The sequence below is a fragment of the Crinia signifera genome, chromosome 3 (genome assembly GCF_055691185.1).
Source record: "Crinia signifera chromosome 3, ASM5569118v1, whole genome shotgun sequence".
Lineage (NCBI taxonomy): Eukaryota > Metazoa > Chordata > Amphibia > Anura > Myobatrachidae > Crinia > Crinia signifera.
The window spans coordinates 139845162-139871346 of NC_139219.1; the positions used below are offsets into that span (position 1 = coordinate 139845162).

Below are 26185 nucleotides of genomic sequence, written 5' to 3' on the forward strand. Positions count from 1 at the left end.
TTTGTGGCCTCCTTCCGTCGCATCTTCGACGAGCCTGGCAGAGTGTCCTCCGCAGCCACGGAGATCCTAAGGATTCGTCAGGGCAGTCGCCCAGTGGGACAATATGTCGTACAATTTCAAACCCTGGCTTCCGAACTAAGATGGAACGAAGAGGCTCTCGTTTCTGCCTTCTGGAACGGCCTAGCCGGGCGCATCAAGGACGAGTTAGCAACTCGCGATTCTCCTTCCACCCTGGCTGAACTCATTTCATTATGTAACAAAGTCGATCTGCGACTCCAAGAACGCCAACTTGAGAGGAATCGCTCTGATCGCCTTCGCCCTCGATTTCCTTCCAATGTCGCACCAGCCTCCAAACCAACCCCGCCTCCTGCGGTGTCAACAGATGAGCCCATGCAAATCAACCGCTCCCGTCTCTCTCTCGAAGAGAAGTCCCGAAGACGGCGAGAGAATCTATGCATGTACTGTGGCTCCTCAGCTCACTTATTGGCTTCCTGCCCGCTGCGGCCGGGAAACGACCGCTCCTAATCTCCCCGAGGGAGGTCCGATTAGGAGTCTTGCTTCCATCTCCCTCTTCTTCTGATTCCACCATTCCGGTTACCCTTGTGTGTCCCCAAGGGAGAAAAAGAGTTCAGGCCCTATTGGACTCTGGAGCAGCGGGAAACTTCCTTTCTTCTTCTTTTGTTACCCAACATGCCCTGCCTGTGCAACCCCTGGATCACTCGCTGGTCCTCACTGCAGTGGATGGGAGTCGAATTCGTAGTGGACAAATCACCCATCAGACCACCCCGGTGACACTGCTCATAGGAGCTCTACATCAAGAGACCCTCGAATTCTTCATTCTTCCACAGTCCTCACACCAAATGGTCCTGGGCCTTCCCTGGCTCTCCAAACATAACCCACACATCGATTGGACCAATATGGAGGTCAAGGCCTGGGGAACAGATTGCCAGTCTACTTGCATTCCTCAGATCCTTCCGGTCTACCAGACCCATCCACAACGTGAGGGTAACTGTCCTTCATCCTCTTCAGCTCCACCCTTGTCGATACCCGCACCATATCGTTCATTTACAGATGTATTCAGTAAAGGTGGTGCCGACACCTTGCCTCCTCACCGTCCTTGGGACTGCCCGATAGAGCTGGTGGCCGGGAAATTCCCTCCTCGTGGCCGCATCTATCCCCTGTCGCTACCTGAGACTGAGGCCATGTCCTCGTACATTCAAGAGAACTTAAACAAAGGTTTCATTCGACCATCTACTTCTCCGGCCGGGGCCGGGTTTTTCTTTGTGAAAAAGAAAGATGGCGGTCTTCGGCCATGTATCGACTATAGGGGCCTGAACGACATCACCATTAAAAACCGCTATCCCTTACCCCTTATCGCAGAACTATTCGACAAGATCAGAGGGGCAGCAATCTTTACTAAATTGGACCTGCGAGGGGCCTACAATTTGATCCGGATCCGTCCAGGTGACGAGTGGAAGACGGCTTTTAACACGCGCGACGGCCACTATGAATACCTGGTGATGCCCTTCGGCCTTTGTAACGCCCCCGCTGTCTTCCAACAGTTTGTAAATGATATCTTTCGGGACTTGCTGTACCACTCCATCGTAGTCTATCTAGACGATATACTCATCTTCTCTCCAAATCTCCAACTTCACAGACAGACAGTGTCCGAAGTCCTACGACGTCTTCGCCAAAATCAACTGTTCTGCAAGTTGGAGAAGTGCGTTTTTGAGGTCACGTCCATTCCATTCTTGGGTCACATTCTCTCCGCCACTGGGATAGAAATGGACCCAGAGAAGGTGAGAGCCATCCAAGACTGGGCAGCCCCCACAACACTCAAAGGAATTCAGAGATTCCTAGGGTTCTCAAACTATTACCGGCGATTTATCCGGAACTTCTCTACTATCGCTGCTCCCCTCACTGCTCTCACTTGCAAGGGAGCTGATCCAAGCCGATGGTCGCCAGAAGCATCCTCTGCCTTCCAGCAGTTAAAGAGAGCATTCATGACGGCACCAATCCTCCTCCAACCAGACCTCGACAGGCCCTTCATTCTCGAGGTGGACGCATCCTCGGAAGGGATCGGGGCCATCTTGTCACAAAAAGGTGAGGATCAAGAATTACACCCTTGTGCCTTCCTCTCCAAAAAATTCCTCCCAGCAGAGAAGAATTACCCCATCGGGGAACAGGAGTTGCTTGCAGTCAAAACTGCGTTAGAGGAGTGGCGATACCTTCTGGAGGGGGCACGACATAAGATCACCGTGTATTCAGACCACAAAAATCTGTCCTTTCTTAAACAGGCTCAGTGCCTTACTGCCCGCCAAGCCCGTTGGGCCATGTTTTTTGAACGCTTTGATTTCCAAATTAAATTCCGACCTGGAACCACGAATACTAAGGCAGACGCTCTATCCCGCTCCTTTGAGACGACCTCTGACCTAGAGACACCTCCTCGTCCAATCCTCGATCCGCTGGTCTTCGCCCAAGTAACCGTACAGCCATCTCCTCCTCCAGGTAAAACGTTCGTTCCCCCCGAACTTCGCAAGAAAATATTGTCATGGGCACATTCTTCCCGCTTCGCAGGGCACGCAGGAGCACAAAAGACCTTGATGTTCCTGTCACGTTCTTATTGGTGGCCAACCATCCGCCACGACGTAACCAACTTCGTTGCCTCTTGTGTAAGATGTGCTCAGCATAAAGTGCCCAGAACAACTCCCGCTGGTCCTCTCCGCCCTCTAACCATTCCCACAGAACCATGGACCCATCTGTCAATGGACTTCATTTGCGAACTACCTCCCTCAAAAGGGCATACCGCAATCTGGGTAGTGGTCGACCGATTCTCGAAAATGGTCCATTTTTTCCCACTAAAAGGTCTCCCCTCTGCTCCAGTACTGGCTCAGCTATTCATCTCAACCATTTTTAAACTTCACGGACTGCCCAAAGAGATTGTATCCGACCGCGGAGTACAGTTCGTTGCAAAGTTCTGGAGAGCTCTCTGTGCCGCGGTACAGGTCAAACTCAAGTTTTCCACTGCCTTTCATCCCCAGACCAACGGCCAGACAGAACGGGTGAATCAAGACTTGGAGGCCTTTATCCGACTGTTTGTCTCGTCTTCCCAAGATGACTGGGTGGATCTTCTCCCGTGGGCAGAATATATGCATAACAACTCCTATCACTCTTCCTCCGGAACCACCCCCTTCTTTACAGTATTCGGCAAACATCCACGATCTCCGGATTTCTCAGAATTATCCTCTTCCGAAGTTCCTGCAGCAACCACTTCATTACAACGCTTTGCTAAAATCTGGTCGGATGTCCACACCGCTCTTCTTAAATCTTCCGCCCGATACAAGAGGATGGCAGACAGGAAAAGAAGGGCAGCGCCCAGATTGAAAGTCGGAGACCGGGTATGGCTGTCTACCCGCCATATACGCCTCCGTCTGCCCTCTATGAAGCTGGCTCCCCGGTTCATTGGGCCATACCCTATCATCCAAGTCATTAATCCTGTCGCTTATAGACTTCAACTTCCTCCTTCCCTAAGGATTTCGAATTCCTTCCATGTGTCCCTCCTCAAGCCTTTAAGGTTGAACTCTTATCAAAAGAAGATTCCCAAACCGCCCAAGATTAACTCCGAAAGTGGGGCTGAATTCGAGGTAAGACGCATTATAGACTCTCGTTGCCGCAATTCTCGTACCCAGTATCTGGTGGAATGGGTTGGGTTTGGTCCCGAAGAGAACTCTTGGGTGGATTCCATTGATTTGCACGCTCCAAAACTGGTAAAGCAATTTCTCCAGAGAAATCCGCACAAGGCCCATAGGCACCCTGGGGTCACCCTGAAAAGGGGGGGTACTGTCACACGTAGCCGCGACGGAGCGCGGCGGGTACAGTACTCACCCGTCCGCGCCCGCCGCCGGCTAGCGTGTGCAGGCTCCGGTCTGCGGTGTGCGGGTAGCGGCAGCTCTGGGTAGGGATGGCAGCAGTAGTGGTGCCGGGAGGCCAGCGTCGCCATCTTGGTTGAGGGCAGGAGACAGATTGGCCCAGAGTGGAGGTTCCCTCCTCATCCTGTGCTGACAGCCAATGGCAGCCATCCCCTGGGGATATAGGGGATCTGCCTAGGCTGTTCAGTGTCAGTGCAATGAGTCTTTGGAGTCATTCACAACTCCTAGCTGATTCCCGGATCCTGGCTCTTTCTCTCCTGACTCTGGTGCCTTGCTCCCTGCATCTTGCTACAAGGAAGTTTTCTCCTGACACCAATGCTGCAAGTCCTACCTAGTGCTTGTTCCTGCTTGTGTCCCAGAATTACCCTGCACAGCTTCCCGCTGTCCTCCTTCATACAACTCATTCATTCCATCATCTTTCAGTCATCCGGATCCATTTCTTCTGTCATCAAATCAACCTCCTTCCGGATCCTCATCTATGTACTCTGGCTCACCAAGTATACGTTTCCAGATTTCCCTGCCCGTTATTAGTATTGTGCTGGACTCTATTTAATTTATTCCAACTGTCACTTAAAGAAGTATTTGAGTGAAGTTTATCATTTATGAAATCCGTTATTAAACCTGCACGTTTCAATCCTACTCCTCCTGGTCCGTCTCCGGTTCCTGTGCACCACACGACTCCATCCAGCCCTTTAGCCGTGACAGTCACATTACTCCCAAGTTGCAACTGGGATCCTAATTTGCACTTTTGTAATATATTCATACTATATCATGTTTCACTTAAAGAATCATGCCAATCTATATAAAAACGTTGTTACATTTGTTCCTTAGCTGCACTGAGCTCACCCAGGGCCTTATTCTAGTTCACTCTTAGAGGCAAATTCATTCTCAGATGGACAAAACCATCTAACTCTCCCTGCACATGCAATATCTGCTATATCTGCACCTGCAGTGCACAGGGTTTTGTCCATTTGAGAAGGAATTTGCCTCTAAGAGTGAACTAGAATAAGGCCCCAAGTGCCAGAATTTCCTCCCCATGACACCCAAGGAGGCATAGCAACCAACATTGCTTACATTCCACATGTAGGGATGAGGCATGATTTCTGGAACTTCCGATATTTTACTTCCGGTAACGGACAGCCCCAGCTAGCTCCTCGTGCGAGGACAAACTTTATCTTCACTGTATAAAGTTATGCACTGTACACTTTATTATTTGACTCACCTGCACCTTGGCAAAGGGGCGTGCACTCCCCAAAATGTCAGAATTTGCCAGTTTGTGTATTTGGTGAATACACCTATTTGAAACTACCTTGGAGTACTGGCTTTACCTTTCTTCTATTTGTTATTGTCTGGAAGGCAACGGGGAGCATAGTTACTGGCTAAGGGAAAGCCAGGCTGCATTTTCCGCACATATATATGGTATCTCTCTCTCATATATATATATATCAGAACACCGTCGCCAAATCTCCTAAAGATTTCAGAATATCTACACTGAAATACCGACAGCCAGCATCCCAAACATAAGTATGCCGAGATGGGTTAGGCTCAGGCCAAAGATAGGGGGAATAGGTTTAGACACTAGAGGAGGGGACATAGGGTTATGCTGTGGAGTTGGGCAGTTAGGTTAAAGGACTTGCAAGGTAGGGGTTAGGGTCAGGCTGTGGGGCAGGGAGGTTAGGTTTAGGTAACAGTGGTTAGGCTTAGGTACTAGCGGGGAGGGTTAGAGTCAAGCTGAGGGGGGGAGGGTTAGGCTGAAAGCAGGGAGTGTTAGAGAGATAGGCAGTGCTTAAAGTGGTCTTGGTGAGGTGGTGGAACTCACTTCTCCTGCCTCTTCCCCCCATATGTCACAGCTAGAGTGGGTGCAATGGTGTTTGGCGCCCCTCTGCCAGTTTTAAATTCATGGCCTATCCCACACACCCATGAAAAGAATAATGCGGGCCACATAATACCATCTTTAATTCAAATTATGTCCCACAGTGCAAAATAAACCAAACCCCAAAAAGGAAAGGAACAGTGCGTGCAAAAATTTAGGGCATGGCTTTGTGGGACCGGGGATTATAGGGACATATACATAATTCCCCCTTAGTTCCATATACATAATGCCCCCTTAGTGCCTTATGATGAAATTCCCCAGTAGTACCATATGCAGAATGCCCCCCATAGAGCCATAAACAGAATTCCCTCAGTAATACACAGAATGCCTCTTATAGTTCCATATGCAGAATGCCCCCCCCCATAGTGCCATGTGCCTAATTCCTCTAGTAGTGCAATATGCAGAATGCCCCCCCCCCCATATGTCCATATGAAGAATGCCCCCCCCCATAGTGCCATGTGCCTAATTCCTCTAGTAGTGCAATATGCAGAATGCCCCCCCCCCATATGTCCATATGAAGAATGCCCCCTGTAGTGTCTAATGCACAATGCCCTTAGTGTCTATCTAATTCCTCCATCAGTATTCACCACTGCTGCCACTTCTCTTCTTCTTAGACTGCCCCCGCTGGATTCTTCCCTCTGTGGAGAGCGCAGATAGCGCTTCTCCTACTACTTGAGGATAACCCGGGGCCATTTGAAAAGATATCGCTAGCATGTGAGCCTCTGATTGGTTGGTGCAGCCAGTCACGGGAGAGCCGCTGAACGACTCAGCGAGCCGCCAGTGTCAGTCAGTCACAGTGTGCTCTCCCCACCCCCCGTGCCTCCTAGCAGTTACTTCACCAGCCAGGGGCGGATTGGGATTTAAAACCAGCCCAGGAAAGTTCTCAAAGCAGCCCTTATGTGGGGGTGGGATCTCTTGAGGGGGCATGGTAAGGGGCGTGGTCATTTTACTGAACTAGAATACAGTATGCAATATTTTTCTCCACCTTGTATTTGCCACAGTACTTCCCTTTTTCTATTTAATACTATGGGTGAGAGAATCAGAAAGTGAGAGATTTGGAAAGAAATCTCCAGTTTTTTAAAGCGGCAATCATTTACACTGGGTACTTGTTTCCTAGCACGGCACTCATCGCATACCATACTTAGTGGCAGTACTATTTTTTCTGGAAAAAGAGGTCCAGGAACTCCAGGTCTGGGGGCGGATCAATTAAATAAAAAAGAATATATATAATAAAGAGTGGGAGGGAGAGATAGACGTATATACTGTGTTTAGAAACAAAGGTGACTTTAAAATACAACTTATCTTATGGAAAGTACATTTTTAGTTCCTGATGATGTCATATTTTAAATAACATATTTTTATTGAGTTTTCAAAACTTGTAAATAACCTTACAAAATCCCGGTATAGACATAAAAACAAATATCACAAAGTGATGAATCATATTGCAAACATACACTAGAATATATGTGAGTGAAGACAGGATATACACTCATTTCCAAGGACATATTGGAGTAGCCCGAAGGCACCATCCGGGCACACTCGCCTATAGAGGAGAACAAGTCATATTCGCAGTTGCGTCATAGCCGGTATTGTAACACTGCAGGTAAGGAACACATCAGCATGGAAGTATATTACTAGGAAACCTAACCCACTAACACTATTAAAATAAGTCCCTCATAAAACCAAAACAAACCTCCCATAAACACCCCACCCTGTACAACCCACCCCCAACTAAGGCGTACTTGGATCCCATAATTACCCTACTAGCTCCCCAAACTATACTAACCTAACTAACTCCCGTACCCCCCCCCCCCCGCCCCTTAGTTACCGGATAGTATATAAAGGATATATCGTGGGTAGTGGTCTCAGAGCTAAAATTGAAACAGGTCAAAATGTGACTCCCATATCTTCCCACTCAATAACAGAGTCCACAAACGGATATAGTAAGGAATAAATAACAGTACGATAAACAATAGTGAGATCAGAAGAGTCACAGACATAGGCATGTAACAATATCGAAGTATAAGCATTCAGAAATCAGGATCTTATTACAGACGTTACTAGCACATAGGGGAACATAAAACTTAGAGGGATAGCAAACAGGATATGAAAGTATTGCGCAACAAATTATAGGACAAGGCGTAAGAAACATTTCCATCTCCACTTGTATCAGAGACTCTGCATCCCTAGTCCAGTCAGGCCTCAGGTTCCAGGAGTGATATAAAGGAACATATAGTAATTTCCCAGATCATTCGGGAATAAAGGTAGCGTTCCAGATATGTATTCCAGAGAAACGTGACCTGCAGGTGAAGTAAATCAGGGCCCTGTACATAGAGCATATCGTGAATGAGGCAGGCAGGTGTAGAGAGATCTAAATCCACCGGTTTGAATGGGGTCTCAGGAAAGTCTATGGCATGAGCAGGCAGGGGAGTCATAGGAACTCCATGAACATCAAACATAAGTTGAGCCCCCCCAACTCTACTCTCCTGCCGGACAGGTGCAGCAGAGAGAGACAGGACTTTCCGCTGGGGATCAGCGTTATTTGAAGCGCATCCATCAGCAAGGGCATTACCAGGCTCTTCAAATGGAGATGCAACATCCTCCATCAAAGTGTTAAACATGTTTAGAAGCCTCCGCTCAGATGCAGAAATGGCCTGCAGGATTTGCGATATTTCCATAATGCAGGGAGGCTCACAAAGTGGAAGGAAATCCAAGCCAATCGTCTTGGAGGAGTCTTAAGGGAGACAGGCGGTGGTTAGCACACCGCTAAAAAGTGACAGTAAATGAAGCAGTATAATTAAATGTAGGGCCACCAACATTAATCCTCCAAGGCACAAATGGAATCAGATAGACAGTTCATGTCCACAAGTATATAGTTCAGCATGTAGCTAGTGTCTGTGAAAGGGATCAGCAACTCACTTCAATATAGATCCCACCTTGACAATTTAGAGTAAATCAGGGGTGCTTAAAGGTCTCCACTTGCAGGGTTAAGTCAGGCCAGGTACCTCAGCCCAGGAACCAGATGAGTAAGATGGCGTCAGCGTCTCCGGCCAGCCAAGCAGCGCGCTCCGACAGAGACAGCTCCCGCTATCCGCCGACAATCCACCGGAGGGTCGCCAGTCACCTCCACCTGCTGGGACACCGGACAGGGCACCGGTGCTGTCAAGCCACGGGGCCGTACTGCAGGAGCTCAGCCAACGCTGTCGGAGAAACCAAGATGGCGCCCGCACTCGAGGAAGAGGAGACACGGATCACCACGGATCAACAGCTGCACAACTCTCCGTCCTCCACACAGCAGAATCCCAGATGACGCCGGGGACGCAGGAGCAACTCCGGAGCCAGTGGAGGTAAGAATACAGCGTCCAGGGGTCGGGGAGCAGGATATATATCAGGATCTTGTCGGAGCTCCTAATCCCCGCACCCGCTCACATTGCCAGTCAGGCCACGCCCCCCTGATAATGCCATATTTAATTAGAGGTTCAGGATCTGAGTTCCTGCTGGTTCTTGCTGAAAAATAGCTTAGTGGTGTGTGATGCGTGCAATGCGATGCGAAATTCCTGTTAAATTAACAGGAGTGCTTGTACAATGAAATATCACATAGCATTGCATGCCAGCAAATGGCATGCGATGCGCCGCGGTTTTTCATTGTACAAGCATCCTGATGGGTGCTTTCAATGTTAAATGCACCCCCATTGGCAACGCCACCCCCACTATCAACACAACCCGAAGCGTGGCGAGCACAGCGAGCCCGCGAGGGGTGGCGGTACGTGTCCTCCGACCTTTTCATACCCCCCACTATCCACGTCGGTGTGGAGTTGATTTTTGATGGTGTGGCGAGCGCAGCGTGCCACCGAGCCCGAAGCAATACGAAGGAATACGACACGGAATACATGTAAAGTAATCGGTGTCCCCTCGTGGGGCTCGCTGTGCACGCCACGCTTCGGGCTCGGTGTCTCGCTGCGCTCGCCACACTATATAAAATCAACTCCACACCGACGTGGATGCAATGCGATTGTATAAGATGTACTACGATCAAAATATTGGGCGCCGTGCTAGGAAACAAGTGCCTTACACTCTCTCTCTCTCTCTCTCTCTCTCTCTCTCTCTCTCTCTATATATATATATATATATATATATATATATATCTCCCATAATTAAATATATGGGATGCAGTCAGCATGGCTGTGTGCAGTGTACGTACACCGACAACCAGGCTGCCATCAGAACACCGTCGCCAAATCTTCGAAAGATTTCAGAATATCAACACTGAAATACCGACAGCCAGCATCCCAAACATAAGTATGCCGAGATGGGTTAGGGTCAGGCCAAATAAGGGGGGAAAGACTGTGGGAGTGTGTTTATGGGTAGAGTTAGGCTGTGGAGCTAAGTGTATGGTTAGTTTAGGCTGCAGAAGTTTGTGTATGGGTAGGGTTATGCTGAGGGGGGAGATATGGTTAGAGTTAGGTTGTGGGTGGGTGGTATATGGTTTGGGTTGAACTGCCAGGAGGGGCGGCTTTAGATAACCTTGATGGTTTGAACAAATTCTGTTCAGTGTAGTGTAGTGTACTAACCTGGCTTAAGTTAAACCATGTGGCCTCAAGTTCCCTCCATCGCTGACCCAATGTACATCCGGTCCCTTCCAGCAGCTGCACTACTCCGATGGCAAATGTCAGGGAAGCACGGGGACAAAGCACAGGGAAAACAGTGAGCTGGGACTTCTGTTTAGTGACACACACACACACTATATGCACATCAGGGGCTGGCTGGCAACTTTCAGCCTGGGGGGCAAATACAAACAAAAGGCCCTGGCTTGTCTACCACCACACAAATCCTGCCGGTGTGTAAAAACGATAAGCAGCAAAAGTGCATTTATTGCAGCAGAGCACAAAATACTGCTTGTTTATCCCCCAAAATGCCACACACCTTACTTGCAGCTGTCCAGAACACGGAGTAGTGCTCCACAGTGACACGATCACTCAGAGGTGTCTGGGAGGAGCCATGTGACGCAGCAACTGGTGGATTCATCCAGCTTTGTAGCTACTTGAAGCTGCCGCACATGTGCGGCACTTGGTGAGCTACTGTATGAGGGGAATGGTGTGCGGCGGGGCAGGGCGGGTGAGTTTGTCAACCTGTTGTGCCGCACAATTGAACCCTCCTTCCCAGCATGTCAGCACAATTCATGACTGGGACCAGGAAAGCTGTGGGCCTGGAGACAGCCAGGACCCCAGAGCAGCTACATCCCCTGCACCCACAGTAGTTACATCACTGGCTGCAGGGGTACAGCAATATGCACCTTCCCACCAACAGCCCCTTTTTCCAATACAGCTTCAGAAGCATTGTTAGGCTGCTTTAGCATTCAGCTCCTTGTTATGTTTGGGGCGGAGCTTAGCTCTGCATTATTACTTTATTGGACAGTGGAAAGGAAGGGGAGGATTGGGAAGTGACCTGCAGGAAAGGCTTCTGTCTGCACCTAACAATCAGAGACACTGACCAACACAGCTGGGCAGTGTGACCCCCCCACCGCGCATCACGCTAAGCCCTACCCTATCACACAGAGCCATTTCTCTTTATGCCGGACGCAGCAGTAAGCCCGTGCACTAGTCTGACCCTGACACTGGGGCGTAACTACTAACTAGACCTATTTGGGCCCATAGCAAAATTTTACCTGTGTCTGACCAGCCAGACCATTCCTGCAACTGCCCAGATAGGCCCAACACCTCATCACGCCTGAGTCTGCACTATGACTCCACACAAAAACCTTAGGGACACATGCGCAGGACACGCCACCCCACTGCAACCAATGTCGCCACTATGTCCAACCTAGACCCACAAATAAAGACAATCTAAAAATCTCATATATATACTATATATACTGTGCAAGGTCCGGCATAAATACACTCTGCCCGGGTGCCCATCCAGAGGGACAACACCCACCATACAAACACTCCAAATAAATCTGTCACTCCGGGTCTTGTTAAAGTGCAAAAAGGTGCTTTTCTGCTGTCTACGGCGTTTTGGGATTTGCCCATCTTCAGGACATACACGTGTATGTCCTGAAGATGGGCGAGTCCCGAAACAGCAGTAAAGCACCTTTTTGCACTTTAACAAGACATCTTTATTTGGAGTGTGTGTATATATATATATATATATATATATATATATATATATATATATATATATATATATATATATACACATACATACACACACATACTGTACATACACACACACACACACAGAAAACCATTCTACCCATAAATGAGTGCAGGGTGAGAGCACCATAGCACCTACTATAGTTACTCCATTACACACATATAAACATACAGTACATATGTACAGTTACACACATACAGTCACATATAGTCACACAAATAGTACAACACATCATATATATATATATATATATATATATATATATATATATATATATAAATATGTATATATATATATGTCACACATAGTCACACACTTATCTATGTACAGGCAGACACACATATGCATACAGCCACACTCAGTGCACATGTATATAATATATATTGTCACATACACATAATATGGTACCTCATCACACTATTACTGGGTGGGCCCAGTGTCTTTATTGCAGCTGCCTCCTCCAGTCCTCACATGTTGTGCACTCTGTGTGCAGGCTGCCGTCTAGCTCCGCCCACCTGCTCGATCTCATTCTCCACTCCCCTCCTGTTTAACCCCTACAGCTAGCAGAGCAATAGGAGAGGAGGAGGGACAGGCAGGACACCAGGACAGCCCAAGTGCTGTCTAGCTCCGCGGTGGCCATCTTTAACAGGAACAATGGCATCATGGGATTTGTAGTTAATCTTTGACTGCTCAGAGTCTGAGCAGTAACAGTTAAACTACAAATCCCATGTGCCGCTATTTTTCCTGCTCTGGAGTCTGAAAGCCGGGTTCCTCCGTTCAGGCTGGTGGTACGTCAAACTTATCAGCCTGAATCTCACACAGTGGCCCGAGTGCTGCATAACTGCACCGGCCTGGGGGGCACATGGCACCCTGCCCCCCGGCCCAGCCCGCCTTTGATGCACATCCCACACAAACATACTTTATATGCACACAACCCCCACACATACATACTGTATATGCACATATCACAACCACACACACATACTGTATATGCACACATACTAACCACACACACATACTGTATATGCACCCCACACACAAACATACTGTATATGCACACCCTCACCCACACACATACTGTATATACTGAATATGCACACAACCCACACACACACATACTGTATATGCACACATACCAACCACACACATACTGTATATGCACACATACCAACCACACACACACACATACTGTATATGCACCCCCACACACAAACATACTGCATACCCTCCAACATTTGGGCTGACGATACAGCGCGGGGGGGACTACTTACCTCGGCTGCCGCACCGCCGTGCCTTGGTCCGCTCGGTCGCAGCATGGTCCAAACAAATATGGCCGCCGCATACGTGCATATAATATATGCATATAATATATGCATATATGCGGCGGCCATATTTGTTTTGGGCAATGATGCCAACCCCGGAGGCACGGTCGGTGGCCCTGCCAGTGGGGAATCTGCACTGGCCCACCGGGAAATGGCCCGGTTTCCCGGTGGGCCAATCCGCCTATACAAACACAGTAATACTGTATTCAACATAAATTAGACTGCTCCTTCCTGTATTCTTTACAGCTAGGAGGAGACAAAAGTGCTGGATGCAAACATACTGGCATATGCGGATAAGCTTAAGAGACCATTTCCCGATACTGCCCAGAGACAGAGAAAGCAGTACAGAGGTAGCAACATTTTCAGCTGAAGCAGGCGTTATTATCACAGGGCTAACTGCATGGTATTTTTTTTACTTTTTTTAGTTCATTTGGATAGATAGTATTTCCAGTTCTGAGGTAAATGCAATCTGCTTACTTTAAAAAATTGCAAAAAAATCTGGCCCAATTCTTTTGTGCACTGTATAGAATGGCATGTCTTATGCAATTAAAATGAATAAAAATAAGCTACGTTCATTGATGCAATTTGATGTGGTTGTTGAGTGTTATTTCTTTCTCTATAGTCTGTTATGGGCCACACAATTATTTACCATAGCCATACATAATGAAACTACCTTCACCTTAGCGTCTGACATTTTCAGCATTCATAAACTTTTTCTGGCAGGATGTAATTTTCAGCGATTTAACCTTATGTAACCACTTAATCATTTTTTTTTTTGTAATTTGGTTAACCCCCTAGAATAAACAATTACTTACCACCCACTCATTTCCTCAATATCGCACAAATAGAGAAGAGCTATTTAACATGAACAGAACGGTATCCAATATATGTAAAAAAAAAAACATGAAACTAAAATGTTTTTTGTCTATACTGAGATAAGTAACTAGATACTTGGCTTCAAAGCAATGGTATTTTGGAGTGACTAATTTCTAGAGAGCAATGCTATGCCCTTATTTAGCTTGGGTTCCAATGTATAGACAGTATCTAGCTAGACAATCAGTAATGTAGGTTGACCCCACAAAGTCAAAATGCAATAGAACGATGTGGTCCAAGGGTCGACAGATAAAAGGTCAACTGTGCTTATGGTCAGTCGAGAGGTATATTAATTATTTTCAACTATTGATTAATTTACCATTGACAGTAAATATGACTGGCAATAGTAAAGCCTTGTTGTCACTAACCATGGTCACAGGGTGTGAAATGGACAAAGTTTTGCTTGACAAACTTTTTTAAGTCAACCATTTGTCGACCTTTTAACCCTGTCAACCACAGACACAGTCAATCTGTTAACTGTCACCCTTTTAGATGTTGACCTACTAATTGTCTATCTAATAAGTGTAGAGCTAATATACTACACCAACTTACCTTATAGGGACAGCAGGAAAATTTGACTATAAAAGTCTATCTAACCATAAATACCTACTACTGTTACTTCAAATGCCTTTAAATGTGCACTACTGAACTATTACTTTGTTTGTAACAAGCTTCCCTTTAACACCTCTGTTGAAAGTTCGGTAATGTTTTAGCCATAATGGAAAATCAAGGATCAGACAATCAAACAATCTTTGTGCTTCTGGACTGGGGCATGAAGGGTCACCGGAGTAATATATTGGTGGAGGCCCATGCTGAAGAGGTAAAGTCAGGTTCCATGTTCAGGAAAGCCAACTTTGATTTGCTTAGGGAATCTAGAAAATAAATAGAGTGGGATGTTTTATTTGAGGAAATGTGGGATACTTTTAAATAGCTGTTTGACACTTTAACAAATAAATGTATCCCAAAGGGAAATAAGGATAGCATCAGCAAGAAATATCCAGCATGGTTAAACAAAAAAGTAAGGGAAGCAATAGACAATATGAAAAGAGCGTTTAAATTATACAAGGCTTCCGGAGATGAAGAGACATGCACAAAGTCAAAGAGTTAAATTACATTTGTAAAAAGAAAATTAAAGCTGCCGAAAGGGAAACTGAAAAGCTAACAGCCATAGAAGCAAAGCAAACCCAAAAAGTTCTTTAAATACATCAATAGCAAACGGTTAAAAAAAAGAGATTGTTAAGCAAGGCTAATGGAAGTAGCGTTATTGAGGATGAAGATAAAGCAGAACTATCAAATACATTTTTCTCATCTTTTTTACTAGGGAAGAGCAGTCAGTGGAACATACAGGCACCTCAAAAGAGGTAAATACAGACTTCACCGTAGAGTAGATCCTCAAGAGGCTAGGCAAAATAAAAACAAATATATCACCAGGTCCAGCTGAGATTCTGATGGAACTAAAGGAGGAGATAGCAAATCCTCTGCACTACATTTATGACAAATCTTATTCGTCTAGTACAGTGCCAAAGGACTGGAGAATTGGGGAAATAGTATCATTATTTAAAAAAAGGAAAAAGGTCACCCAGCGAATTTTAGACCTGTGAGCTTAACGTCAATCGTAGGGAATTATTTGAGGGAATTTTAAGAGAAGGTATCCAGAAGTACCTAGAGATGAATAATATATTCAGTAGTAATCAACATGGGTTTGTAAAGAATCATTCATGCCAAACTAACCTAATAAGTTTTTATGTGGACGTTAGCAGAAACCATAGACATTGGCAATGTTGTAGATGTGGTCTTCCTGGATTTTTCAATGACATTTGACACTGTGGGGTAGAATTATTAAGCTCGCTGAAGTGAATAGTGTCTGTTTTTTTTCACCGGCCAATCATCTCCTGCCTGTCATTTTTCAAACCAAGCCTGGATATCTAGAAAACCTGCACTGTTGGTGTGCCTTGAGGACTGTAGTTCGGAATGCCTGCCTTAGGCTGTAGAGGGGGAGACTGGGTTTGGAAACAGCGTTGCAGAGGAGGAGGCTAGATTCTGCAGAAGTGGCAGCTGTGTAGAGAAGGCTGTGGACATCAGAGGCAGCAGAGGCTGTGATCTGCGGTGGTACATAGGAGGCTGTGGTTGTTATTCTTGGTGGTGCGGAGGAGGCTGTGGTCGAGACAGAGAGAGAGTGACAGCAGGGCGCAAGAGAGTGTCTGCAAGGACATATGGATAGCGCTATTGACAACATGGACAGGGCGAGTGATAACATGGAGAGTGACAGCAGGGACATAGGGACAGGGAGGGTAACGTCAGGGATAGAGATTGACAGCAGGGACAGAAAGAGTGACAGCAGGGAAAGGGATTTGGGGTGACATTCTATGGAATGAGAGTTGTGTTTTTTTGGTGATTTTTACTAAAAAAAACCGGCTAATTCGCATTTTCCGTGAATTTGCATATTTAATGTGATTCGAAAAGGTCCCTAAATCGCAAATTTTTTGCGATAAGTCATGCGTACTGAAAGTGCGGTAAAAATTCGCACTTTTATCGCATCCAGATGTTTTCCAATAGAAAGGTATACAATTCGTTTATTTAATGGAATCGGATTTCGCAAATCTCACTTTTAAGGTGTCTAATAATCGCCATTTTTTCAGACCAGGTTCTGTTGGGCGATTTGGCCCAGAACTCAATTTGCTCAAGTGCACACATGGTTAATGTCATCACAGGTGTCCTTAATTTCACTCACAAACACCCCTACATATACCCCCACATCATTAAGGACACCTGTGAGGGTTTGAGACATGGAGATTGTGCAGAGTGGATTTGAGTTGCTCATTTTGGATTTGGCCCATTTGGAGGAGCTGGGCAGGAGGGAGGAAGCTGCGCACCAGAACCAGGTACCACCCCAAATAGTGCGTACCCCACGTATGTATCATGCTAGGCTGTACCTGGACTCCCTCTCGGATCAACAGGTTGTGGGGATGTTTAGGCTAAACCGCAATAACTTGTTGAACTTATATGAGCAGGTGAGAGATGATTTGGACCCTTTTTTTTGGGGGGGGGGGGGGGGGGGCAACTATGCAGTGTCTGGGCTGCAGAAATTAATGTGTACCCTCTACTATTTGGCCACTGGCTCCACTCAGTCCGTGACCTCATGGTCCTTGGGGGTATAACAAGCCACTTTCTCAAAGCATTTTACTCAAGTGTTACTTGCTTTTAAGAAGTTGTGGCGGACATACATCAGATTCCCCAGTTCAGAGTCAGAGTGGCAGGACCACAAGGTTGCTTTCTATAGACTCTCAGCATTCCCTCACGTGCTGGGAGCTATAGACTGCACACATATTGGGATTAGGGCACCGCACGTGCGGGGCCACGTCTATGTCAATAGGCGTGGGAGGCACTCCCTGAACGTGCAGGTTGTATGTGATGCTCATCTGAAAATCCTAAGTGTGGTTGCAGGCTTCCCTGGGAACTGCCATGACGCCTATATTCTGAGACACTCTGGCCTCTGGAACCGATTTCCCCAACAACAAATGCCAGAGGGCTGGCTACTTGGTAAGTACATTTTTACATATTACCCTCTCTATTCGTGTTTGTACCAGCTGAAATGTGTGTGTGTGTTTCAATTTTCACCAGCCTACTACTCTTGTCCAAGTAAATACTATTTGACCACTGCACATACCTTACCATATAAGGCAATAACTTCCTTTCTTTGGTTTAGGTAACTCAGGATATGGGTGTCTTTCCTGGCTCATGACACCTTTGCGCACCCCCGATGGCCCTGCACAGCACCGGTATAATGAAGCCCATATTGCAACCCGCAATGTGGTGGAGCGTACGTTTGGAGTGTTGAAAAGTAGATTCTGGTGTTTGGACCGGTCATCTGGTTTGCTGCTTTACCACCCTGCAAAAGTAGTGATGATCGTCCAGGCTTGCTGCATGTTACACAACATAGCCCTATACCAACCAGCCTATGTGGAGGAGGATCATGCAGCAGTCGTGCAGGAAGCCCAACCTACCACACCTCGGGTAGTGAGGGGTACGCAGAGGGGGAATCTGGTGCGTACAGACATCATCAGGCACTACTTTTCTGGTAAGCACATGTGCCCTCTATTCCTACATGTACCTTTGCTGGAAGTGAACTCACCTGCATTACATTTATCACTAACATCTTTTTGCCCCCACATTTAGCCCAATAGACACAGTCCAAGGGTACAGTTGGTGGTGCAGACCTATCCCTTGCTGTAAAAAACCTTGTAAGTATATTCACAACATGTATGTGATTTTTGTGCAATCAACTATGGCTCACCTGTTGTTGTGGAACTACATGGCCCAGCATGCCCTGACACACTGTAAGTATGACAGCTCAAAACATGACTGCCACAGCTTGCTAAAATATGTAGTTCCACAAACTCGGACGGGCCAGATTTGAGACAACAGCAACTTCCACCAATACCTTGCCCATATATCATTACATTATGGAACAGATCACACAACAAATGTTTGAAGAATAACACACAGACAAAATGGTATGCATTGTGACATTTTTACTACAGTATATTATGTCATACATAACCTGCATTTGTCAGTCACAAACAATAGAAATGTGGGTACTTATGTAGTAACTGGGCTGCCGATTTTGAAATCGGGTCCATCGCATCGCATCGCACCCGACCAAATCGCATGCGATGCGATGCGATGGACCCGATTTTTCCATAGGATTCAATGTTAAAATGGACTGAGTCCATTTTAACATGGAATTCAATGGGAAAAAGGGGTCCTTTTCATACCCCTACTATCCAAGTGGGCATGGAGTTGGATATAAACCTGTGGCGAGCGTAGCGAGCCACCGAGCCCGAAGCGTGGCGAGCGTAGCGAGCCCCGCGAGGGGACACAGAATACCGTCCCCTCGCGGGGCTCGCTTCGCTCGCCACGCTTCGGGCTCGGTGGCTCGCTACGCTCGCCACAGGTTTATATCCAACTCCATGCCCACTTGGATAGTAGGGGTATGAAAAGGACCCCTTTTTCCCATTGAATTCCATGTTAAAATGGACTCAGTCCATTTTAACATTGAATCCTATGGAAAAATCGGGGCATCGCATCGCATCGCATCGCATCGTATGCGATGCGATGCGATATCGCATCGCATCGCATCTGATTGTATGCCTTAACTTAAGGCATACAATCAAAAAATCGGCAGCCCAGATACTACATAAGTACCGAAATGTGTATTAATGTCACAAAAATTCAAGCATAGTACATGCATTATCAATTTATTTTATGTTAAATAATTATTTTTTCCCTCCATCAGGCCGCGCACTACCACCTCTTGACCCTGCGCACACGCCACCCCGGGTCCTAATACTCCGACGGGGTGGGGAAGTTGGTGAGCCACTTACTGTTGTGCTAGATACACTACTAATTGTAGATGTAGTTGCACCTATGACACCTGACACCTCCATGTGATGGATTTGTGCCCAACGCATTGGTCTGTGCAGTACACGATTGACTAATTGAATGAATACTTTGTGCAAGGCTGCCAATATGGATATTCTGCTCCCTTACAGCAGAACTAAGTTCAGCAAGACGGGTGTCTATGCTATTTGCCATACGCACCTGATTGCCTACACCAACCCGTACACTCCTAGACATTTTTCTCAACTGTAGAAAGGTGTCACGCATGTACCCCTTAATGTTGCCCATTTCCAGACTTTGGGAGGCCATACATTCTAGTTGTTTGTCCTTGAAATGTACCAAGGAGGTAGCTACTTGGGCAGCAGAAGCAGCTGTAGGGGTAGTATTTCTGGGTGGGGGTGGGTTTGGAGTCACCCCACTTGGTGGAAGATCACTCTGTGATGATGTGTTTATTTCCTCCTCAGCCGCAAACGTGTCCACTGGTTCCAGAATTATCTCTATGTCATCCACCGGCATATCAGAGGATTCTGTGGATTGTTGTCCTAGTTGTACAGTACCTGTGGATACAGAGGAAGAGGTAAGTACAGATGCATATATTGTCCTTTCTGTAGTCAGTACTGTTTTGGAAAGGGTCTGAGATGGTAGACGCCCATACCTAGGGGTGCTATGTACTTACAAATGGACCCCGATCCTGCATGAAACATTGACAATAATCTTCATTGACATGGCTAGGCCACATTACATTCATGTCCGTTGCAATGTAGCAGCTGGAGATGACTGTAATGTGATTTATTATTTGATGTGACATGGGTGTGTGTACTGTATGTGTAATGGCCTGTGGTTTGAACATTTACCTGCTTCCACAGATGCGGCACCATCGGAGCTTCTTCTCTTGGATGCTTGATCACTTCGGGATGGACAATCTGTGAAAGGAAAGATCGGCAGACTTTATGTACCGAGCAATGGAGATGCTTTTGTGCAAAATCATCAAATAAATTACAATAATGGACAAATTTACCTTTGGTTTAGGGCTATATTATTTACTAACTATATTTTTACATTGATGTTTTGAACCTGTAGTCAGGCCAAAAAATGAAAACGCTGCTTGACACATTACAACTGTTGGCAAATCTGTTGTATGTAGGCGTGACTGCTAAACCACCAGTACACCAATGTTTTTGGGCCACATACATATGAAGCTGGTAGAAAAAATGTTACAGTGTGAAACAATAGATGTGCAGTTGTGGAACTACAAGGCCCAGCATTCTGATCATTTTTAAAGTAGGTGTAGACTATTGCCATTGACAGACCTTGCTGGCAGTGGCGTAACTATAGCACCGCAGCCCCCCGCGGTCACGGGGGGGTGCTGTGCATATGGGGGCGCCGGGGGGGCTGCGGTGCTAAAGTAATCCCCCCACCCCCCATCCCCCGCATGCTTACCTGTCCGCGCGTCCCGGCTCCCCTCCTGGCTTCAAGCAATGCTATGGAGACGGACCACGATAAAATGGCCGCCCCATAAAGCAGACTGTTCTCTGAAACAGTCTGCGGTATGGGGCGGCCATTTTATCGTGGTCCGTCTGCATAGAATTTAATGAACCCAGGAGGGGAGCCGGGACGCGCGTCCGGACAGGTAAGCATGCGGCAATGGGGGGAGGGGGCACGGGGGGCACGCTGGACGGATGGACGGATGGGCGGGCGGGAGGGGGGCACCCCCCCATTAACGGTGGGGGGGGGGCGCCCCAAACAAAGCTACGCCGCTGCTTGCTGGGCTATGTAGTTCCACAGCACCACATTAATTAGTATAACAATACAAAATAACATTGCAGTTTAAATACATTGGCATGTATGTTTCATATTGCATGTGGTGACACTTACCAGCTCGGGGTGGGCTTGCCGGCCTATCGGTATCCGCAATGTGCATCCCAGGCAGGACCTCAGGGGGGATAATTCTTTGGAGCTTCACCTCATATGATGTGTAGGTTATTGTGGTGGGGCTTCCTCCGCCAGTCTTGGTGACCTCCTCCATCTCCATGGCCATTTTCTGCTGCTTGATGTCGTTAAACCGCTTTTTAACGTTTTTGCTTAGCCTCTTGCGGTGAATGACAGCGTTGACCGCCTGGGTGATGTCCTTCCACATACCACGTTTACGATGTGAAGTGGTCTTGTGCTGGTTTTTCCCCAGTAAGCGGTCATACAGGGGTATGATGGCCCGGACAAGCGCCACATTCTCCTCATAGCTGAATCTGACCTTTCTCCCACTTTTGGTGCTGCCAGTTTCACCCTCCTCCTCATCCTCTATATCTTCCAGTGTCTTCCTCCTCCTCCTCCTCCTCCTCCTCCTCCTCCTCACCTCCATCTTCCTCCATCTCAGACATGTGGCCCTCCTGCAGCTGCTGTGGGGTATGGGCAAGGTCCTGGCTACAGGATGGGGATGCCAGCGGATCCTCCACCTCCTCCTGCTGGGCCTGGTCCGCCAGGGCCTGGTCTGGGGCTGCCCTTGCAGTGGCCATGGTGGTCGACCTCACCAGTAATGGAGGTCGACCTCACCAGTCCTCTGCTGCCTCTCCCACTGGCTCCTCTTGCCTGGCTGCTGCCATTGCTCCCTCTGCCACTGGCCCCTCTTCTTCTGGTCACACTGCCACTGCTCCCTCTGCCACTGGCCCCTCTGCCACTCCTCACTCTGCCACCAACACCTCTTCCTCTTCTCACACTGCCACTGCTCCTCTCCATGCTCCTTACTTCCTATCAAAGAGTGAAATGGCGCCAATGCCCCTTTATATAGGGGGTGTGATGCAGAATGGAGGGGACCTTGGTGGCCCAATAGGTTAGGGGGTTATTTGTCATGTGGAGACAGTCTTGTAAATCGCACTCCGGTTGGTCTAAAATGCGCACATGACCGGCGGAAGAAATCGCACTTTTTAGTGACATAATTTCGCATCAATTCGCCGCAAATCGCACTACATCGCACTTTTTATCCTCTAATGCGCATCCCATTAAATATGCGAATTATGACAAAAAAATGCGATTTCTGAAAGTGCAAAGAGCGGCGATGTGGAGTGCGAAAAATATATGCGCTTTTCTCTCAGCCCATAGAGTGTCACCCCTAGTGTCCATTTTAGGACACATTATAGAGCTGGGGAAAGGTGCATAGTAACTCAAAGGAGTCGTGCTCTTAAGCTGACAGGGGTAATAAGGCAGTCTATGGTGGGAATGCTGACACAGACAGCCACTGGCACACCTACACAAAAAAGCTGACATACAATGACACATGGAAGCTGACAAACAAATGCTGACACAGGCGCTCACACAGACACTGAGACACAGTAGATAATACGCAGACAGATGCTGATACACGGATACTGATGCATAGATACACAAGGACAGACGGATGCTGATGCACAAACTGATGCTGACATGGTGTCACACAGACACTGACAGATGCCAACAAAGCCACAAAGGCAGATGCTGACACACTGGCAGATGCAGACACACAGACTGTGATGCATGTAACAAAACACAGATGCTGACACACAAACACACTGACACCCAAATGCTGACACTTAGGAGGTTATTCTGATCGGTGCGGCCAAACGTGCGTACGTTCCATATTAGCGTACGCTCTCCGTACGCGCCCGTTGAGGTTAAGTCCACCCACAAATCAGCCGCATACGTACGGCCAGAAACAACGTCGAAGGGGAGTGGCGTACAATTGAGCGTACGCCAACGTACACGGACGGATCAGCCCTTAGACTCCGACAACTGGCGTACAACAGAGCGTACGCCACCGTTTACGGACGTCTCTCGTCCGTCTTCCCGCCGACTTCTTGCGGAAATCTGAGCGTACGCCAGCTTGCACGGACGGGTCCCTATTGTTTTCAATGGAAAACTCAGCTTATGTCACCGCTCGTGAGAGTACGTCCGTGCACGCTGGCATACCCTTCACATATATGGACCTGCAAATCTTGCCTTTCAACTATAATTCTGACAATTAATTAATTATTCTAATTGTTATTCAATTATTGTTTTCTATTAACTCAATTGAAGATTGTGTGCAAAATAGTGGGCATGGGCTTAAAACATTGCTGAAACATCCTTTGTAGGTGTTAGATGTGGTTTATGTTATTGTATCATAAATACAAAACCTATGTTTGTATTAGAGTGAACACGTTGACACATGTCGACTTGTGTAGATTGAGTGTGCTACTGTGTAAAGTCTATGAAAGCACGTAGTGAATGTGTATAACTGTTTAACAAATACCTACCTTAGCATATATAAGCAGGTCTTAAAAAGATTCTTACCTTAAATTAAACAAACCTTTAAATGTAGAGAAGTATAGAAAGATAAGCTTCCAATGTGTGAGTGCTGTGAGTGCTGTGTGTAGGCTTGCAGGTAGTGAAATAATGGTTTGGACTTAATAGACTGCAGCATTGCTTATTACATTCAGGTGTATGTGTTTGAGTAGTAATCAGCGTAAATTAGCAAACCCAGGCGCACGCTGGCATGCGGTATCTGTAGGGGTGGTCTGAGGTGGCGGTTGGCGGCCGCCTGTTTTGTGTCCGAAATGAACGGTGCTTTAGCCGATCGTGCGGTAGTAGCACCGTTCATTTTTGGTGCACACCCCCGTGTACGCCCATATTTACACCCATTTTCCCTCATTATTTTGGCCGCTCCCCTCATCACGCCCCTATGCCGCCCCCAATGCCGTACTCTCGCGTACAGGTTTTTTCGCACGGAGAGACCCGTCCGTAAGCGTTGTGGAGTGTTCGCGCCTGCGCATTGGAGATGGTACGCATGCGCAGGTCATTAAAAACCCCGGAACGTACGCGTACGGGCCGGCCGCACCAACCAGAATAAGGCCCATAGACACCAACACATGGACAGAGACTGACACACAGACAAATAAACAATGACAGACAATAATGCATACACAGCATACACACACCCCCGATGATGACACACTGATGCAGACAGACAGATGCTGACACATGGACGCTCACACAGACCCATACAATGAAACAATAACCCCGTCACGTGCTGATACAGACAGATACTACAAACAGACACATGGACAGATGCTGAAAGACTGACACACCGACACATGGATGCTCGCACATTAACCCTGACATTAGCTGACACAAAGACGCAAACACACAGATGCTGCTACCAACACATGGATGCTGACACAGACACATGAACACTAACCCTGACACACGCTGACACTGATGCCAATACAGACAAATGCTAAGACACAGACTCTGACACACTTATACTGACAAATAAACAGATACTGGTACACGGACAATGACAAGGATGCTGACATATTACTTAACCTGACACAGGACACTGACAAGGGGGTTCCAAACGCAGCTGTCTGGTGGACGGAGACAGCACCGCCGGGCGGGTGAGGACACAGCCGCCGAGTAGGGAATGGGACAGAAGGCAGCTCCACTGTGTGTGTAAAGGGGAAGGTGTTTGCTGCCGTACAGAGAGGGGAGCCACCGTGTGTGTGGGTGTTTGTGGGGGGGCTCCTGTGCCACCTGGCGTGTAAGGGGGAGGTGGGCTAGTGTGCTGCACAGAGTGGAGAGCTGCTGGGTGTGTATGGGGGAGCCTCCTGTGATGCACAAATCGGAGAGCCGTCGGGCAAGTAAGGGGGTGGGGGGCTCCTGTGCTGCGGGAAGCTGTCTGGCATGTAAGGAGGTAGTGGGCTCCTGTGCCGCACAGAGTGGAAAGCCGTTGGGTATGTAAGAGGGGGAGGCTGAAACATCCATGTTACCCGGGCAGGTTGTTTTGGCATGGTGCCTACACAGCCACTGCATGGTGGTGTGGGTTTGGTGCCGGTCACAGACACCGAATGTTTGAGCGGGGTGGGGGGAGACAGCTGTGGGGGAATTAAGACCTGCATCCACTGAACCGAAAAAAAAATCAGTGCTTTAAGAAGTGCCAGTATGACATACCGTCCTATACCGGCCCACTTCGAGCACTGAGTTGGATACCAGTACTGAGTGGAGTACCACAATGTTCAGTGTTAGGGCCTCTTCTATTTAACCTATTCATTAAAGATATAGAGGATGGGATCATAAGCAGAGTCTCCATTTTTGCGGATGACACAAAAATGTGCAGGAAGGTTAGAATGGTTGAGGATGTCAGCATTATACAAAGGGACTTAGATAAACTTGATGAATGGACTGATAAGAAAATGAGGTTCAGTGTAGATAAATGTAAGGTTATGCATCTCGGAAGACATAACCAGTGTGCAACTTATACACTATATAGAGTAGAATTGGGCAAATCAGAATTGTAAAAGGTCCAAATTGACAACAAACTGGGATGCAGTTCTCAGTGTAATGGTGCAGCCACTAAAGCCAACAGGATATTAGCATGTATAAAAGGGGGCATGGAAACTAGAGCAAACAATGTAATTTTGCCACTCTACAAGGCACTGGTTAGATCTCACCTGGAATTTGGAATACAATTCTGGGCCCCACATTACAAAAAAAAAGACATTATTGAACTGGAAAAAGAGAAGAGCAACTAAGCTAAGAAAAAAAATATGGATGTCCTTAAGCTATGAAGACAGACTAGATTAGGAATGTTTACACTAGAAAAGAGATGTTTAAAGGGAGAGATGCTTAAC

At 47.2% G+C, this 26185-nt stretch overlaps 2 protein-coding genes across 3 annotated transcripts in view; one reads left to right on the top strand and one right to left on the bottom strand.

Annotated features, from left to right (window-relative positions):
- TNFAIP3 (TNF alpha induced protein 3) overlaps window positions 1-12585 on the bottom strand; it is a 55151-nt gene extending 42566 nt beyond the window's left edge. Inside the window, exons 1-2 of one of the 2 annotated variants that reach the window (XM_083176613.1) lie at window positions 12364-12585; window positions 10374-10453 (exon numbers count right to left, since the gene is read on the bottom strand). The gene's annotated coding sequence lies outside the window, so the exon portion shown is untranslated. The remainder of the gene's footprint in view (window positions 1-10373; window positions 10454-12363) is intronic. The other variant, XM_083176614.1, reaches the window with a different exon arrangement.
- A 2283-nt stretch (window positions 12586-14868) lies between these two features.
- Window positions 14869-20669, top strand: LOC146062924 (uncharacterized). Its single transcript, XM_083174933.1, has 6 exons — window positions 14869-14970; window positions 17996-18228; window positions 18327-18391; window positions 19447-19521; window positions 20015-20127; window positions 20417-20669. Exons 1-6 carry the CDS (start codon window positions 14869-14871, stop codon window positions 20477-20479), a joined length of 651 nt encoding a protein of 216 aa, XP_083031059.1. The 3' UTR covers window positions 20480-20669.
- Window positions 20670-26185: the final 5516 nt, after the last annotated feature.